The sequence below is a fragment of the Cetorhinus maximus genome, chromosome 10, assembly GCF_964194155.1.
Source record: "Cetorhinus maximus chromosome 10, sCetMax3.hap1.1, whole genome shotgun sequence".
NCBI classification, from domain to species: Eukaryota; Metazoa; Chordata; class Chondrichthyes; order Lamniformes; family Cetorhinidae; genus Cetorhinus; species Cetorhinus maximus.
Genome location: NC_135888.1, coordinates 30,233,294 through 30,252,540, shown reverse-complemented (window position 1 = coordinate 30,252,540; position 19,247 = coordinate 30,233,294). Strand labels below are relative to the sequence as shown.

General features: G+C 40.1%; 1 protein-coding gene across 1 annotated transcript in view; it reads right to left on the bottom strand.

Annotated features, from left to right (window-relative positions):
• cacna1ba (calcium channel, voltage-dependent, N type, alpha 1B subunit, a) overlaps positions 1–19,247 on the bottom strand; it is a 721,116-nt gene that overhangs the window by 424,212 nt on the left and 277,657 nt on the right. The window contains exon 6 of the mRNA XM_078550316.1: positions 8,731–8,822. Within this exon, the coding sequence (XP_078406442.1) occupies positions 8,731–8,822 (92 nt within the window). The remainder of the gene's footprint in view (positions 1–8,730; positions 8,823–19,247) is intronic.

Below are 19,247 nucleotides of genomic sequence, written 5' to 3'. Positions count from 1 at the left end.
GAGTGACCTTCTATCCTAAATAATCAGATAATGTGTAAATTGAACACAGCATTGACCTACCAAACAACAGATCCATTTTATGATAGAGATCTAAGCAACAAGTGCTAAAGAAGAATGCCTGTGCTTGGTAGGAAAGGACATTTGCACAGCCCCTCATCACACTTTATTAATGCCACAAGTGCTTCAAAATGGAGTATTATTCATTTTCTGCATGTATTAACATTTGAGCCACAGACTTATTTTTCTGGCCTTTCTTAGGTTTCAAACATCTTGTTGAAGCTCTTAACATAAGATAAGATGAGAATTCTCCATTGTAATTAACATGTCAGCAGGGGATTGACCTGATGCCCTAGGAAGCCCTGGAGTATCTTATGCAAGGTTTCTTATATTCAGGCTAGACTATCTTTAACCATTTTTGATTTGAGAGTGCTCATTGAATCAAAGCACTACGGCTGATTATTTAGGATTAACAATGATTCATGTGTCTTTGAACTAGAAAACTGGAATAGAGCAGATGAGGTTCTGACAGCTCCTGCAGTGAAACATTATACCTGGATGAAGTCAGCCTGCAAGTTGGGAAATAACACTGAACTCCACTTACTGTATGATAGATCTCTGTTTTCACAACGTCTGAACGTACAAGATCAACTGAATAATGACGGAGATGATTTCTGCTCTTGGACCTGCCAGCTGCAAGTGCTGTCTGATCTTCCCTTCTGGCAGACAACCAAGGGGGATAGATGGTTCCAGCTGAAGCCTCCCCCTTCTCTTTACCAGCTGCAAACCCATTCCATCACCTTTCAAGAGTCACACAGCATGCTTGTCATCACTATATTACCACATTGTCTCAGAATTATAATCACTGGGTAGGATTTTCCATGCAGGCTTTTGAACCCCGTCAGACTGAAATGTGGGTCAGAAGCTCCCACTGGGTAGAATTTAATGTTTCCAATGGGGGTCTTGCCCCCTGGCTAGGGAATTGGCGGGAGCCCCGTGTTGCCCTCAATGAGGAAGGCCTGCCGTATTAAGTGTCCAGGCACTTAAGTGGTCAGCATTGGGCCTCCCCTGGGTGAAGGACCCAAGGGTTGAAATGTCACCCACTGAAAGCTCTTGGCCTCTGTAACATACACTGGTTTGCCAATAGATTTTTGTATTCAAATTGTTAAAAAAATTTACAAACGTCTGCAGGAGAATGTGGACTTGGGGGCGGTGGGGGTGGGGGGGGGGGGGGGTGGGGGTAGGGGGTGATTTTAGCTCTACCCAGCAGTGGGAAATTGGGTGAAAATCAGTAAATGGGCACTGAATTGAAATCATTATGAAATATATATCTGGGTAGCATGTTGACACTGAAAAAAAGCTGAGACCAAGAGCGTGATTTTAACCCATTCAAAACCACCCACTCACACAGAGTTAAAATTCTCAGGCTCAACACCTCACTACTCCCAGTGTAGCTATCACGGATAAGGCAGTCTTTGATCATTTCTTTGCATTTCTCTCTATCCATAATCCCCTTCCCCCATCCAACCTATCAACCTTATCTACATTGGCTTTCTGTTAAGCAATGCCTCAATGTTAAAATGTTCACCCTCATTTTCAATTCCCTCCATGGCCTGGCCTCTCTCTATCTCTTTAATCTCCTCCACCCCACAACCCTCTGAGAATTTGATTTCTTCTGATTCTGGCCTCTTGAACATCCCCAATTTCAATTGCTCTATCGTTGGTGGCTGTGCCTTCAGCTGCTTAGACCTTAAGCTCTGGAATTCCCTCCCTAACCTCTCCATTTCTCTACCTGACTTTCCTCCTTTAACACATTCCTTAAAACCTACCTTTTTGACCAAGCTTTTGGTCATCTGCCCTAATATCTCCTTATGTGACTCGTTTTGAAAATTTGTTTCACAACAAGGTGAAGCACCTTGTGACATTTTTCTACATTAAAAGTGCTATATAAATGCGATTTGTTGTTGTTGCTGTTGTGGAAAGCAAACAGCAATGCATGTGGAACTGGGTAGGGCTCAGTCAGTTAGACACTAGCTATTCACCTCTGAAACCATGTTCACATTCAGCCCTGAATAAGAGGAATTAAATTCTTTTGAGTTTGGGTAGCTTTAATTATTTCCGAGTGGATCAATGGAAGTTTTAGCACAAATGGTCAGTATCACACAAACACTGTCAACCTAAACGTCCTTGATCAACACATTTGAAGTTGTTCTCTAAGGCACATTGCTGGCAGTTGCATATAGGAAGCAAACTGTGCTTTACCTCATCCATTCTCAGAACCGAACATCACTCAGACATTGAGCGCAAAGACACAGGTGCAAGGCAAACAAAGCTCCATGCATCAGACGTGATCTCCAATCAATAGTGAAGCAAAGTGAACAGATGGTGGTTTGCTGGGCTTTGCCCAGAGATGCCATTAAAAATTCTATATAACATAGAAAGCATCTGCTTGTTGCTGGCCAGTAAGTAGTGGTAGAAAACAAGATGTTGGATGCAATGTAGCCTGGATGGGAAGGAGAAGGTAAAAATTTAAATATGAGAAAGGTATGGTTTCATCTAATTTGACTGGAAAAGGTAGACCCATAGCATATGAAGAGGTTGGAAATGAAGCTTCATTGATGACTTGCTTCAACAATGTGAGCATCCTGTTTCTCCAATTATCATTTTGAAAGCAGTAAACAGAATGAAAAAGATATATTTAGTAGCCACTAGAAGAATTTAGTCCACAAATGAATAAACAATATATACAAGATTAGGGATTTTAATGCAACCAAAGTTAGCCTTTTAGAATATATCCAGTTGGTTGAAAAGGGTAAGAAGTAAAACTGCAAAACAGCTGACCAAACAGTAGAAGATTCCCTGCACCAGTTGACAAGTCAGTTTTAACAATACACAACTGTACATTCAATTTTTTACAAGCTGTATTTTGAATGTTAAAGGGGAGGTTTAACCATAAAAACAATTATAAATTAAAACACTATGGAATTAGGCAATTAAAAAATGCCACTCACTAATTATTTTTGTTTAAATGCCAGTCCCGATAGAAAAGTAGTGATTCATGACCAGTGAAGGAGAGTGTAGGAATTTAATGATACATTATAGATTTTACCTTGGCTGTCTGTTGTCAATAATCAAATGGTGTTCTAAGATTCTACAAAACAACAACAATTTATATTTATCTAGCATCTTTAATGTAATAAAATGTCCCACGGTGTTCCACAGGAGCATTTTAAAACAAAATCTGACATTGAGTCACATAAGTAGGTCAGTTGACCTAATATTAGGTCAGTTGAGCGAAAGCTTGGTCAAAGATGTCGTTTTAACAAATGTCTTCCAGAAAGTGAGGTAGAGAGACAGAGAAGTGTAAAAAGGGAATTCCAAAGCTGAGGACTGAGGCAATTGAAGACACGGCCACCAATTGTGGAGTGATTAAAATTGGGATTCTCAGGAGGCCAGAATTAGATGAGTGTCATGACCTTAGAGGATTATAGGGTGGAGGAGATTACAGAAAAAGGGAGGTGCAAGGCCATAGAGGGATTTAAAAACAAGAATGAGAATTTTAAAATCAAGACATTGCTTGATGGGGAGCCTAGCCACCAACACTCAGTTGAATCATATTGCTCTAGAGGAAAATGCAGGCAGCTGAAAGGTATCCACTGGTGCAAACAATTCTATTATTAACTGCTCAAAAACAACAACAACTTGTATTTATATAGTGCCTTTAATGCAATAAAACATCCTAAGGCATTTCCCTGGAGCATTATCAAACAAAACTTGACATGGAGCCACATAAAGAGATACTGAGGTCGATGACCAAAAGCTTATACAAAGAGATAGGTTTGAGAGAGCTTTTTTTTTTGTTCTTTCACAGCATGTGGATGTCGCTGGCTAGGCCAGTATTTATTGCCTATCCCCAATTACCCTTGTGAAACTGGTGGTGAGCTGCCTTCTTGAACCGCTCCAGTGTATGTGGTGTAGGTACACCCATACTGCTGTTAGGGAGAGACTTCCAGGATTTTGACCCGCCAATAGTGAAGGAACGGTGATATAGTTCCAAGTCAGGATGGTGTATGGCTTGGAGGGGAACTTGCAGTTGGTGGTGTTCCTATGCATCTGCTGTCCTTGTCCTTCTAGGTGGTACAGGTCATAGATTTGTAAGGTGCTGTCCAAGGAGCCTTGGTGAGCTACTGCAATGCATCTTGTAGATGGCATACACTGCTGCTACTGTGCGCCAGTGGTGGAGGGAGTGAATGCTGAAGGTGGTGGATTTGTCCTGGATGGCGTAGAGCTTCTTGAGTGTTGTTGGACCTGCACTCATCCAAGCAAATGGAGAGGATTCCATCGTGTTCCTGGCTTGTTCCTTGTCGATGGTGGGCAGGCTTTGGGAGGTCAGGAGATGAGTTACTCACTGCAGAATTCCCAGCCTCTAATCTGCTCTTGGATGGTCCAGTTCAGTTTCTGGTCAATGGTAGTCCCCAGGATATTGGTAGTGGGGGATTCAGTGATGGTATTGCCATTGAATGTCAAGGGGAGGTGGTTGGATTCTCTCTTGTTGGAGATGTCCATTGCCTGGCACTTGTGTGGCATGGATGTTACTTGTCACTTATCAGTCCAAGTTTGAATGTTGTCCAGGTCTCGCCGTATATGGACACAGACTGCTTTAGTATCTGAGGAGTTACAAATGGTGCTGAACATTGTGCAATCATCACCATTTCTGACCTTATGATGCAGGGAAGGTCATTGATGAAGCATCCGGAGATGGTTAGGCCTAGGACACTACCCTGAGGAACTCCTGCAGTGATGACCTGGGACTTAAATGATTGACCTGCAACAAACACAACAACCTTCGTTTATGCTAAAAATGACTCCAACCAGTGGAAATTTTTTCCCCTTATTCCCATTGACTCCAGTTTTGCTGGGGCTCCTTGAATCCAGACTTGGTCAAATGTTGCCTTGATGTCAAGGGCTGTCACTCTCACCTCCCCTCTTGAGTTCTACTCTTTTGTCCATACTTGGATCAAGGCTGTAATGAGATCAGAAGCTGAGTGGCCCTGGCGGAACCCAAACTAAGCAGGTTATTGCTGAGTAGTTGCTGCTTGATAACACTGTTGATGACAGTGAGTAGATTGATGGGGCAATAATTGGCTGGGTTGAATTTGTCCTGCTTTTTGTGCACGGGACATGCCTGGGCAATTTTCCACCATGCCGGATAGACGCCAGTGTTGTAGCTGCACTGGAATAGCTAGGCTAGGTGCCTAGTTCTGGAGCACAAGTCTTCAGTACTATTGCCAGAATGTTGTCAGAGCCCATAGCCTTTGAGCTATCCAATGCCTTCAGCAATTTCTTGATATCACATGAAGTGAATTGAATTGGCTGAAGACTGGCATCTGTGATGCTGGGGCTTCAGGAATAGGTGAGAAGGATCATCCACTTGGCACTTCTGACTAAAGATGGTTGCAAATGCTTTAGCCTTGTCTTTTGCATTGATGTGCTGGTCTCTTCTATCATTGAGAATGGAGATATTTGTGGAGCCTCCTCGTCCAGTTAATTGTTTAATTGTCCGCCACCATTTATGACTGGATGTGGCAGGACTGCAGAGCCTAGATCTGATTCATTGGTTGTAGGTTCATTTAGCTCTGTGTATCATGTGCTGTTTCCGCTGTTTGGCATTCAAGTAGTCCTGCGTTTAGGTATGCCTGATGCTGCTCCTGGAATGCCCTCCTACACTGTTCATTGAACCAGGGTTGATCCCCCGGCTTGGTGGTAATGGTAGAATGCGTGATACGCCGGGCCATGAGGTTACAGATTGTGGTTGTATACAATTCTGCTCCTGCTGATAGCCCACAGCATCTCATGAAAGCTCAGTTTTGAGTTACGAGACCTGTTCTAAATCTATCCCACTTAGCATGTTGGTACTGCCACACAACATGATGGAGGGTGTCATGAAGCTATTAATGTATATAATATTATTGGAAAATATTTTTCTTTTAAAATAGAGGTTTAGTCTGTGGGTGTGTCTTAATCGGATTAAAGCCAGCTAGTCTGGGTACTTTGATGTGTACTAGTTTTGAAGTAAACCGAGAGGTAGAGTGCAATTGCATTTTTTGAATAGAGAATACAAGAAGTGGGGTGAAAACTACCCCCTAGCTAGCAGATACCAGGCAATATTTACTAATAAAATTGGTATTATGAAAAGGGTTTTATTATTTAAAAAGTGGAGTTCAAAGAGGCTGGTAATACAATGAGAATTTGCATTCAGTGGGCTGTGCTAGGTATAACTTCAGCAGTTTTGTGTGTGTAGAGCAGAGGTGATGTAAAAACAACTGTATCAAAAGCTGCAAGCCTCCAACTGTCTCCACAGGAACCAAAGTGAAAAGAAGCTCATTTTGAATTCATAAGGTGAAAATGCTTTGCCTGGTGTCTGGTTGAGCCCACGGGTTGTTGTTGCTTTAATGGAGATTAGTTTGGGAATTTGTTAAAAGTTATGATCATAGTAATTTGTAGCCATGTGTTCTATTTAACTTGTGTAACTTAATAAAATGTTTCATTTAGCTTAATATAAAACCTCTTGAGAACTGGTGGTATGATTCCTGAACTTAGAGTTGCATCTCAAACATAACACTTAAACTTATAGGTTATGACAGTTGTTTAAAGTTTCCATCTGGGAATTTTATAGATAACTCAGCTTTACCAACTGCTGGATCATAACAGAGGGTATCCTCAATGTGAAGATGGGACTTTGTCTCCACAAGGACTGTACGCTGGTCACTTCTACCAAAACTGTCATGGACGGATGCATCTGCGACAGGTAAATTGGTGGGGCCAGGTTCAAGCAGGTTTTTCCCTCTTGTGGGTTCCCTCACCTGGACCCAGTCTAGCAGCTCTGCCCTTTAGGACTCAGCCAGCTCGGTTAGTAGTGGTGCTACTGCGCCACTCCTGTTGATGAACACTGAAGACCCCCAACCAGAGTACATCCTGTGTCCTTGCCACCCTCAGTGCTTCTTCCAAGTGGTGTTCAACATGGAGGAGTAAGGTATAATTCCTCCATGATTCATCAGCTGAGGGGGGGACCATAGGTGGTAACCAGCAGCAGCTTTCCATGCCCATGTTTGACCTGATATCATGAGACTTCATGGGGTCCAGAGTCGATGCTGAGAACTCCCAGGGCAACTCCCTCCTGAAGGTATACCACTGTGCTGCCACCTCTGGTGGGTCTGTCATCCCAATGGGAATGGACATACCAAGGAATGGTGATAATGGTGTCTGGGACATTGTAAGGTATAATTCCATGAGTATGACTGTCAGGCTGTTGCTTGTCTTGTCTATGGGACAGTTCTCCAAATTTTCACTCAAGATATTAGTAAGAAGAATTTTGCAGGGTCGACAGGGCAGGGTGTGCCATTGGCATTTCCAGTACCTAGGTCGATGACAGTTGCTCTGCCCGGTTTGATATAACTGAATGGCTTGCTCAGTCATTTATGAGCACATTTAAGAATCAACCACATTGCTGTGGGTTTGGAATCACATGTGGCCCAGGTCTGGTAAGGACAGCAGATTTCCTTCCGTAAAGGACATCAGTGAACCAGATGGGTTTTTATGACAATTTTATGACAATTATGGCAATGGTTTCATGGTCACCATGACTGAGACTGTCTTATACTTCCAGATTTATTAATTGCATTTAAATTCCACCAGCTGCCGTGGTGGGATTTGAACCTGTGCCCCCACCAGAGCATTAGCCTGGGCCTCTGGGTTGCTAATCCAGTGAGATTACCACTATGCCATCGCCTCTCCTTCATAAAAGAGGAAAGAGAGGAAGAGAGGAGGAGAGGTTTAGGGAAACAATTCCAGAGCTTAGGGCCTAGCAGGTGAAAGCACAGCCTCGAATAATCAAACAATTAAAATTAGGGATGTTGTGGAGGCGAGAAATGGAGATATTTCAGAGGGCTGAAGGATGGAGGAGATTATAAAAAAGGGAGGGGAGGCCATAGAGGAAACAGGGTGAGAATTTTAAAATCAAGACATTGTTTTTAGGAGTCAAAGTAGGTCAGGGGTTAAAGATGAATGAGATTTGGTGCGACTTAAGAAAAGAGCAGCAGAGTTTTGGAAGACCGCAAGTTTACAGAGGATAGGATGTGGAAGATCATCCAGGAGTGCCCCGAATAGTCAAACTTAGAGGTAACAAAGGCATGAAAGAGGATTTCAGCAGCAGATGAGCTGAGACGGAGGTGATGTTGGGCAAGGATAGACAGGGGGAAGTAACGGCCTTAGTGACTTGTGGTTGGAAGTTCATCTCGGGGTCAGACATGACACCAAGGTTGCAAATCTCAGACTGTTGGCAGGGAGAGGGGTGGAGTCAGTATCTGGGGAATGGAGTTTGAACCAAAATGTATGGTTTCAGTCTTCCCAATATTTGATTGAAAGAAGTTTCTGTTCAGTCAGTATTGGATGTGGGGTAAGCAGTCTGATAATTTAGCAACAGTGGAGGAGTTGAGAAAGATGGTGGTGAGATAAAGCTGGATGCCATCAGTGCACATGCTGTGCTTTCAGATACATGTAACTGAGTAATAGGAGGGCGTCAAGGAGAGATCCTACATAGATAGATTCTACGGCTGTATTTGATGTGCATGTTTTTAATATGAAAAATGAAATGCTTCTACAGAACATATAATACTAGTTCTTAGACAGGAAAAATCTAATTTAAAAATAATGTAATCCAGTTGTTTAACGTACTTGGAATTCCTGATACAAGTTTCAATGGTCGTAGCACTCGGACAGCCCTCAAGGTCCTCAGATCAAAGTCCGTTCCAACAGTGGCTAAAATCCTGCACAATAATAAAGATTTGAACATTAACTTTCCTGTAAAATCACTGCAAAAAATAGAAACAATTACGCAGGAAACTATGAATAGCTAAAATTAACCTAAAATATCAACATTCCTAAATACATCATTGCCTAAAAAACGAGTAAGACAGCATTTGAAAATTCAGATCCATTCATCCAAATTCCTATTTTTGGTGGATCTTTTGTGGGGTGGACTTTCCCACTTGGTAATGGTTTGGGCGTATCTCAATCCATTTTTTGCCGGACCCTTATAGGAGATTGAGGGACAAATAGGGGAAGGAAGGGAAGGAGGCAGAAACTGCTTTAAAAAAGCTTTCATGCCATGCTTATGCAAAGTTCACAAATTCTGGCTGACTGCCAGAAAGATACTGGATCTTTTTTAACCGATTCAGCATAATAGGCATCCTTCATGGATCTGACAGGTTCACTGGAGATTGGCGCTAACTCAAAACCAATATAAAAATAACTAGTGACTTTGAGAGTGGAATTGGTCCTCACCAGTAGTGCAGTATATTCCATTACAGAAAGCCGATTGGTTAAGGATGGAACTGGAGCCAATCTTTACATACTTTCATATTTATTTACAGAGTTATACATTATAAGCATACACCCCCTAGCTCAACAATTGCAGTTTAGTCTGTCTATTTTTTTAATCAGGGCCCAAATGTATGCCCACTGCTTACATACAGTTAAACACAATTGATATGCAGTTAACACAATATGTGCTCAAAGTTAATTGGCAGCCTGTTTTACTGAGTGTCCCTTTTGTGTCCATTGACTTCAATAAAATAAAATGAAGTACTGTGTAAAAACAGGTTTCTAATTCACTATGAATGTGTTTTGTGCTACTGGCAAAGACCAATTTTACCCACTCTCATTCTATTAGTATCCTGACTATTAAGTTCATCCCTCGAATCCAGATCTGAATCCACCCTGGGATTCAGATCTGGATTCGAGAGATGAACTTAATAGTTTCCCTAATCCACATTTCTATCAAATACCAGATTCTACTCAAATGCCAGAGCAGACTTGTTAAACTTTGTTTTTTCTTGTTACTTTTATTCTGTTGCATGATCTGGCTTTTGGCAAACCTCCGATTTTCAAAGATATGGCATTTAATTTAATATTGAAGTAACTGATTTTCAGTTTGTAGAAACATTTTGTTGCCATATGCACTTGATATTGTGGATAAAGCATATATCATCGGGTTAATTATAATACTTTGTTCTTCAAAGATTCAGGAGTGAAGTGAGGTTCAATGGACAAATGACTTACTTATTTATTTTAATATATAGGAACTTTAAAACACAAAACATAAAGTAACATTTATTTTCCTGTCGAACCCGTCTAGGTTTTACATCATACTGCGCTAAGCCAAGGCAATAAATGCCCACCTCTGTAACCTCCTTGAACCCTACATCACTGCACTGTTTCAGTTCTGGCATCGTCTGCACCCGGGTTTTCATTGCTCCCCCATTGGCATTTGTGCTTTCAGCTGCCTAGGCCCTAAACTCTGAACTTCCTGCCTAAACTCTCTCTCCCCCTTTAAAATGTTCTTTAAACCTTAGATCTTTGGCCAAGCTCTCCTAATATTTCACGTGGCTTGCTGTCAAATTTTATTTGATACTGCCCCTATGAAGCACTTGGGATGTTTTATTATTAAAGGCGCTGCATAAATGCATGTCATTGTTGTTGATACTGGTCAGTGTTATGTTACATTCTTATACGGCTAATTATATGAACAAGTTATAAATGCATAGCCCAGTACTATCAAAATAAAGGAAGCGTTAGAAATGGCATTATTGCACACAGATTAGCTATTGTGTTCGCCTACACAACGGTCATGACTACACGCCAAAGGTGATCAATTTAGCATGTATTCAGGATGTGAATAGTGTGATAGTTCATTCTTTCTTGTATTGTGCACAATCGTGATGGTGGGTGGGGAGGGGAATGTAATTTTCAACTTGGTCTTCTGGGCAATAACCCGGTAGAGCAGATCAGCCACTTGAACACGCCTGATTTTTGTTGCCCAAGCAGCGAAGTTGAAAATTAGTCCCAATAATTGCTAGGCTTTAGTGTTTTCATGCACAGATAGTATATAGCTCCACATTCAGGTATGATAACTTAAGCATCTTTTTGTGATTCTAACCTTCAACTGTGTGTAAAAAAAAATATTGTTCACGCTTTCACATTATTGTCCATATGGTGATAAACCAGGACTGTAATATAAACCCATCTTGCAGATATTAAATCAGCGAGCTATTGCGTTTTGATTTAAAATTCAGCGGTTTTTTTTTCTCTAGACATTGGCGAGATATGTTCTATTATCACCAATGATTTCTCACTGGAATCACAATCCTCCATTAAAAGATTCAGAACATTTCTAATTTTTCAAGTAAATTTGTCTCAGCTCGAACAAAACAAATACTGAGTGCAGTTGGTAGGCAGTAAAAGTATTTCCAGCAATTCTAAGCTTCATGAATTGAGTGGTTATATAAAATAATATCCTTCGCCTTCATCCCTGGGCAGCATAAAATGCTTTGAGTAACTAATGTATTTGGTGATGCACTGTTTTATGATTATACTGTTCAACTGCAGTCAACGTTTGTAAACTAGTGTTTATGGAAAATATAGTATGTGCAGAATCATGGAATCATACATCACAGATGGAGACCATTTGAACGGTGCCAGCTCTTTGAAAGAGATGTTCAAGCAGTTTCACTCTCCTGCCACTGTCAGTTGTGGCTCGATAGCACCCTCATGCCTAAGTCACAAGGTTCTGAGCTCAAGAGCCACATCAGGACTTGAGCACAAAAACCAAGGCTGCCCCCTCAGTGCAGTGCTGAGGGAGCACTGCATTGTTGGAGGTGTCATCCTTTGGATGAGACATTAAGCCGCCTGCTCAGGTGGATGTAAAGGATCCCATGGCACTATTTCAAAGAAGACCAAAGGAATTATCCCTGGTGTCCTGGCCAATATTTATCCCTCAATCAACATTAAAAAAAAATTATCTTGACATTATCACATTGCTGTTTGTGGGACTTCACCAAATGCAAACTAGTCATTGTATTTTGTACATTACAACAGTGACTACATTTCAAAAGCTGTCAAGTGCTTTGAGACATTCAGTGGTCATGAAGAGCACTATATAAATACAAGTCTTTCTTTTTATGCTGCTTTTTCTCCATCATCCTACAGATTTTTCCCTTTCACGTATTGACACAGTTCCATTTTGAAAGTTACTATTGAATTTGCTTCCAGTACCCTTTAAGGCGGTGCCTTAAAACAACCCTTGACCTCTGGTTCTTTTGCTAGCAGACTGAACAACAAGATTATCCAAAATTCTTTACAGCACTATTGTGTAATCTCTGTCAAGTATAGTTCTGCAATATACACTAACTATAGGATAAAGACAAATAGTTGTGGCAGAGTTCAATCAGAATTGATTCTTTTGTCCCTTTGGTATTACTTTACATTCCCTGAAAATGTTATAACACACCAGTAATAAGGAGAAGTAATTATTGTTGAGTGCAAATATCTCTTCTACCTTATACTTTCATAGGCAATTAAGTAACACAATGCTTCAAGAAAAGACGGGCACAACCAACAGCTAACCACATTTGAACATAAAGTGGTTATTGACCACAAAGGGTGTACTTTAGGGGAAGAATACATGAGAAAGCCCCTGACTCTTCAGCCTGTGCTAGTCCGGATGAAGACTGCCTTCCATTTGAATGCTGATCATTTTTCACATCCACATCCAAATGTTAAACCCATTACACTTCTGCCTTTCTTGTGCTGGGGGTTGAATCTTGCCACACACACTTTCCATTCAGTTGGTTAAATCTAGCATTTTGATGCATATACATTAAATTAAAGCCAAAACACAAATCTTCAAAATTAAATACAGAAATATCAGAACTCAAATCAACACACACCCTGATGAATCCTGAGTAGTGGCAATTGAAATTTTGTACCCATAATATAAGCAGCAGATTATAGCGTATCTCAGATGACTAGGCTTCCATAATATTTCACTTGTTCATCGGAATAATTACAGCAAAGGCTAGGGCTGCATAGAATACAGGATGAAGCACACTTGCATTGAGTACCAGTGGCAACAAGAAAAAGGAATACAAGTTTTAATTTTTTGCTGTGCTACTAATGGTTGTTTTGCTTGATTCTGATTCTCAACACTCCGTAGCCTATCTCTAAGTTGAAGCCCAGTTACTAGGCAGAAGACAACAAAATAAAAGTATGGGGCTCTCCAGTTTTCTTGAAATCTCGATTCAGTACCTCCCCTTGCAATCCGGATCACACTATATGGGGAATCTTGGACAGAAACCAAATCTCACAACTCTGTCATACAATATTTGCAGCTCACAAACATACCCTTTTTCAGGATATCTATATTCACATAATCAAATATGTTGTCCCGGCTCATTTAAATTTGCAATGCTTTTTTTCTTTTCTCCACATCTTTTGGTCTCTCATCAGAGTTCAAGTTGATAACACTAAAAAAAAACGCTAATAGAATTCTAGTTTTAACTCTCTTGAGGTATGAAATATTAAAGGCAAGAGATACTAATGAGCTTATATAAAATCCTAAGTTAGAGTACCATGTGCATTATTTGAGTTCACACTAGAGGACAGGAATTGGCGATTTAGAGAGGATACAACACAGAATAATCAGAATTTTCCTGGTTATGAGGGAAGAAAAAGGAAAGACACAGATTGTGGAGCTTTTGAAATTGTGAAAGGATGTTTTAGGGTGGATAGAACCAGATTGCTTCCAGGGGTTGAGAGGTCAAGAATGAAGGGCCATTGTTACAACATTAAATATAAGAAATTTAGAGCACAGGTTAGGGAAACTTCTTCACAGAGAGTTGTGAGGCTGTGGAATTCACTTCCAAGGTTAAAGGTTGAGACAGAAAATATGTTAACATTCAAGATTAGATTGGATAGGTGAATGATGGAAAAGGGTTTGAAGGGATATAGAAACAGGGTGGATAAATGTGATTAGAACTATTTGTTTACGTGGAGGGTAAATACAGACATGATGTTGGGTTGAATGGTCTATTTCCATGTTGCAACTTCCAAGTATTTCCTTGGGGACCTCAATCACAACTCTGTCCAAAGGAGCAAATAGATCAACTGTTTCCAGCTTTCAGGCCATGTTGAAATCTTCCAAATCAAACATGGGATACCAGTCCGTATGTCTCATTATCCAATTCTTTCTCCCTTCATCCCAAAAGGAAGCATCAAATTTCACCTAATGGCAAGCAAGTGTGTGGGGAATTATTAGTGTGATTTTCTGCAGCATCAATATTGATACCATCACTTGCAATCATTTTAGCTTGGGAGAATTTTTACCCACATCACAGGCTCTCCATGTAACAACTAATTATTTTTGTCTTTTGGGAGCACAAAATATATTCTATCTTCTATGCTGTAAGTGTGGGGATCACTTTTAGAATACCTCATCACAAAGAATAAAAAACCAAAGGTTGGTCTGCAATGCCAACTGTGGGATGTTCTTGACCATGACCAGTCTATGAAAAGTAGACAGTAAGCAACACAAAGAAAGAGAAAATTGCACACTGAGTCATCCAAGACTACTCTCATATTTGTAAAGGGCTAATAGTTATGTTAATTAGACAATCATGTTAATGATGATGTAAGCATGACATCAAGGTCAGATGACCAAGAGGCTCCAAGAGAACAAGACAAAGAATAATCTGTGTACAGAGAACAATGTACTTACCATGAGGTCTTGGGTGTAAATAGTTCTACATAAGCAGCTTCAAGAAAAACTAAATGCTGACTATCTCCAAATCACTCACAGAGTAAGAGTAACCTCATTGAACCAGAAGGCCAAACAAGTAAAGGGCAACTAGCATAAACCATGGTGATGATGGCCCAAAATACTACACATTCCAAAAAGCATTTAAAGAATGGTTTTGGAAGCGTTAGTGGTAAACTACCTGTGTGCACACACTCTGATGAGAAATGATGGATGTTACAGGCAGGCTGAGAAAATAGCAAAAGAATAGATTTGTCTCATGGAGCAGGAGAGATAAATCTATAAAAATGCAGGAGACATATAACAGGGACTATTAAAAGTGCCATCCATAAAGACTATAGATTTAAAACAAAAGGATAAACAGATGCATTACATGAGCTATTATACTGTGTAAAATTAACACAGCTGTCATTTTGTTTTCCACAAACCAAGTTAGGCCAAGCTAGAGAATTGTAAGGATTGAGTTGGCTAAAATGTGCATCCATCTGTCTTCTGTAGGAGAAAACAAATTGTAGCCTTTAAAATACAACAGCTCCCAAGGTTTAAGTCACATTTTGTTGCTTCACATTGCCGGAAGCATCTGTATGAACAATCTCAGCGGCCATAATCAAATTTGAAATGTGTTTTTCCTGTTTTCCACTGAAATGATATTTAGCATGTTATTGCATCCTCTGGCATTGTATCTATAGAAGAGAGCTCCAAAGTCCTTGATGACCATTTTTTCCATAAATATTGTCTCTTCCTTCCCAATTACCCAACTTCTCCACTCCCTCAAAGAAAAAGGAGAATTTAATCCAACATTTAGCAGGAAGCCATCGCAAGTGCCCAAGTAAACTTAGGAGTGAGAGGGGATAATTTTAAAGGCCTGTCGCATCTAGAGAATTGGTAATTGATCCTTAAGCAATTGTCTAAAACTTTGAAAAAATACTCTGTTAAGTTGTGCAATTTTTCTCTTCTCCCCACCCCCAACCCCAACCCCCAATCTAATTTTTTAGCTTTGTTTTTCTGTGGAGGTAAACACACCTGGGGATTTGTTGTTTACTTGCTGCTGCACATTATAATCATAATATTAAGGTGCCAAGTCAAAAATCATATTGTAAGCCAATCACAATATAAAGGGAAGGTCAAAGGTCTTATTTGCATGAACGCTTTTGGAAAACAGCTGCCATGGTACTGAAGCAGTTGTACAATTTGTGGATTTGAGATGCTATTTAATGAACATAACATGCTTCCATCAGATATTTTGCTAATAATCTGACAAGTCAGTAAATGGTTTGACAGTTTGTTTATGACAAATAAATTAATTGTCACTAAACTAATCAAAAATTGTAGCCAAAAAATATTCAGATGTGCTTGCTGCCAATCAAATGCAGCACGGAGGGAATTAGGCCAGTTGGTTGGGACAATTTTGAGAGGCTACTTCGTTTGATAGGCTGATTTTCTCATACCTTGCAGGGTAGTCTGATATATACAAGCCTACCTGTAATTAAGTACCTGCAATAACACTGAAAGTTACTCATTTAACTCGCCAAGTACCATGAGTGCAGTGATTCAAGTTATCCTGCACTTATGGCTCCTCACTACTACCCATCTCCAGAATTTTGATTATTAGTTTCCGCGTTTGCTTTTTGCCACTTTTCCTTTGGAGTAACCAGTCCACAATTAAATTCTCATTATGGAAAGTAATGCACAGTAGAGCAGAGTTAACATATAAATACCAGGGCTTCCAATACAAAGTGAATTTTATGCCATCACACACAATAATCCCAATTAATTTTTCCAAGCTGTGCTAGAGATAGAATAACATGACTAACACTATATGGCTTTGTGATGTTCCAAAAGCACATAGCAGAAATTTTTTTAAGACACAGCAATATTTGATTTCTAGCACTCGGATTTCCAAAATCGATATATTTTAACAATCTTGAAGTTAACACTGAAAAATGAGACAGACTTACTCTGCCACGGCAGTTCTACTTTCTGCAACTATTTGTTTACGAATAGTGAGTCGTTGTCAATTAATCTAAGATTTCTGACACTATTGTATTGGGCATTTCTTTGTTTTCTAAGCGATGAAGTCCCATTGAGATCTTCCAAGCCTTCAGACACATCAATCTGTCATTACATATTCTACCCTCCTCTGCCAGATGAGAGAACATGAGCATCACCTGCCAAGGAAAACACTGAGGGGAATTGAAGACGTCCATGAACAGCAGCCATTACACTTCAGTGAGAAAGATAAAATAGGCAGAATGGTGGCACACATTGCTGTCCAAACCTTGCAAAGAATGTCATGTCTGCTCCACATGAAAGATTCCTGGCAAAGCTGTAAGAGCAGAGATGAAGTACTATCCATATTTAACAGCCCTCTTCACTATATTTTTGTTGTTTTTTAACCTTAGTTCTGCAAATTTGTCATATCAGGAACTGTGTAGTCTTAAGGATTAGCTGAGAGGGACTCACAAGAAGCTTCTATTTCCCTCTCAAGACTGATTTTATTCGCATTTTCAAATCCACTTAAATGTTCTTAAAACAAGAACCACAACTATCCCAGCCTAAAAATCATAAAAAAGAAAGTTTGTGTTTCCCTAACTTCCAAGTCTGCAGTGACAAGATGGAATTTTATGTAATCCTCTGTAATATCCTATGCAGCCAAGACTACAGATCCAAACACACCACAGAGACAATGGATAACGATAAATAAAACCCCAGGCCAAAACATCCATTGCAATTACTGAGCAGTTTAATTGGAAAATGATAACTACAAGGCAGAGTGGATCTGGGGAAAGCATCACATTTTTTTCAGCATTTATTCCCAGATTCAATTGTTCCTGGTTCCTGCATATATTCTTTTATCTGCCCTATCGAGTTTGAAGCCCTCTCCATAGGAGAACACTTGCAAGTTATTCTTAAACTAACAGTGCATCGTATTGTTCTTTATTGGCTTGTTTGCTGGAAAAATAATGGCGAGTTCATGGTGCCCGCCATTAATAGCACATAAAAAGCCCAGCAATTTGTGGTGAGGAAGAGATACTCCATGAGCTATGAATCTTGACAAGTTGCTGAACTATTTGCTCCACTTTACCTTTGACCTTGACAAAAACAGAAGCTCACCATTAACCTCCCCCTGAAGTGTCAAGACATTGATGGAAATGCACTGTAAAAATGACTGAATCGCATCCAAGGCTAGTATTTCACTATGTAAGGACCCTGTTTAATGACGTGATTTATGGTCCTGACAAATTCATTGTGTGAATCACAATTTTGATGTGGTAAGTCACAAAATAAATGCAATTATCTCTACAATTGGAACACACTAGCTAAAAAGAGTCTTAACTGTTTTCAGCATCATTTACCTTTGGAGGGATGCACTGTTATACTGGATGAGGTAATGATGATGGTGCTGTGACTGAACAGACACAAGACAGCACTCTGGGACAGATCATATTGCAACAGATGCTGTATCTGCTGCAGTAAAACTGCCTCCCCCACAATTATTATAAAATAATATTTAACATTTATTTGTTAAATTCTAAACTGTGAATTTGATAATGTAATAAAGTTATCCTATACATCCCCTGTGTAAATAATTTTGGCAAATACATTTGGCACGGAAACTGTCAAGACACAGTGCCCCTTTAAATATCAGTAAAATATTTTGGCAGAAATTGCAATGCTCAGGGTGTTATTAGATGTACATAGATCTCTGTTTTTAACATATATTCACTCCTCTACTGTACAAGAGAAGCATGAAGCGCTTTGTATCATCATTTCATGGTACAACTTAATAGTTACTATAACAATAGATGGTTCTTTTAAATGCCCCTCCTCTGCCATTGTATTAAAACCTGATCAATAATCCTATTTGCTTCAACCTTTCTAATTCCTCAAACTTCATTGAAACAGTAATACTGTATTCTTTTAATCCATGATACTTTAAGGTACTGTATTCTTTTTTATATTCATTCCTGGGATGTGGGTGTCACTGGCTACACCAGCATTTATTGCCCATCCCTAATTCCCCATGTTCAGAGGGCATTAAGACTTAACCACTTTGATGTGGGTCTGGAGTCACATGTAGGCCAAACCAGGTAAAGCAGATTTCCTTCCGTAAAGGACATTAATGAACCAGATGGGTGTTTACCACAATCGGCAATGGTTTCATGGGGCAGAATCTTCTGATCAGCATGCGGGGGCGGGCCCCGCACGCTGACATGTAAAATGATGCACGGTGACATCGGGTGTGCATCCCGACGTCAGAGCACATCATTCTGATCTTCTGTTCGGCGGGCGCACACCAGAGCCGGCTGCTAGCCCGCCGAACTGTCAAAGGCCTGTTAAGGCCATTACTAACCTAATTGAAGTACTTGTCAGGGCTGCCCGTCCAACCTTAAGGTTGACGGGCAGGTGAAGAGCCCAGGCGGCCTTCACATTTTTCATGGAACCTCATCCACGGGCGAGATGAGGTTTCATGAAGGGTTTATTAATTCAATAAAATGTTTCATGAAAATTCATAAACATGTCCCAACTCATGTGACAATGTCACATGAGCAGACATGTCTGAATAATTTTTTTAATTCTTTTTTTCAATTCTTCATGC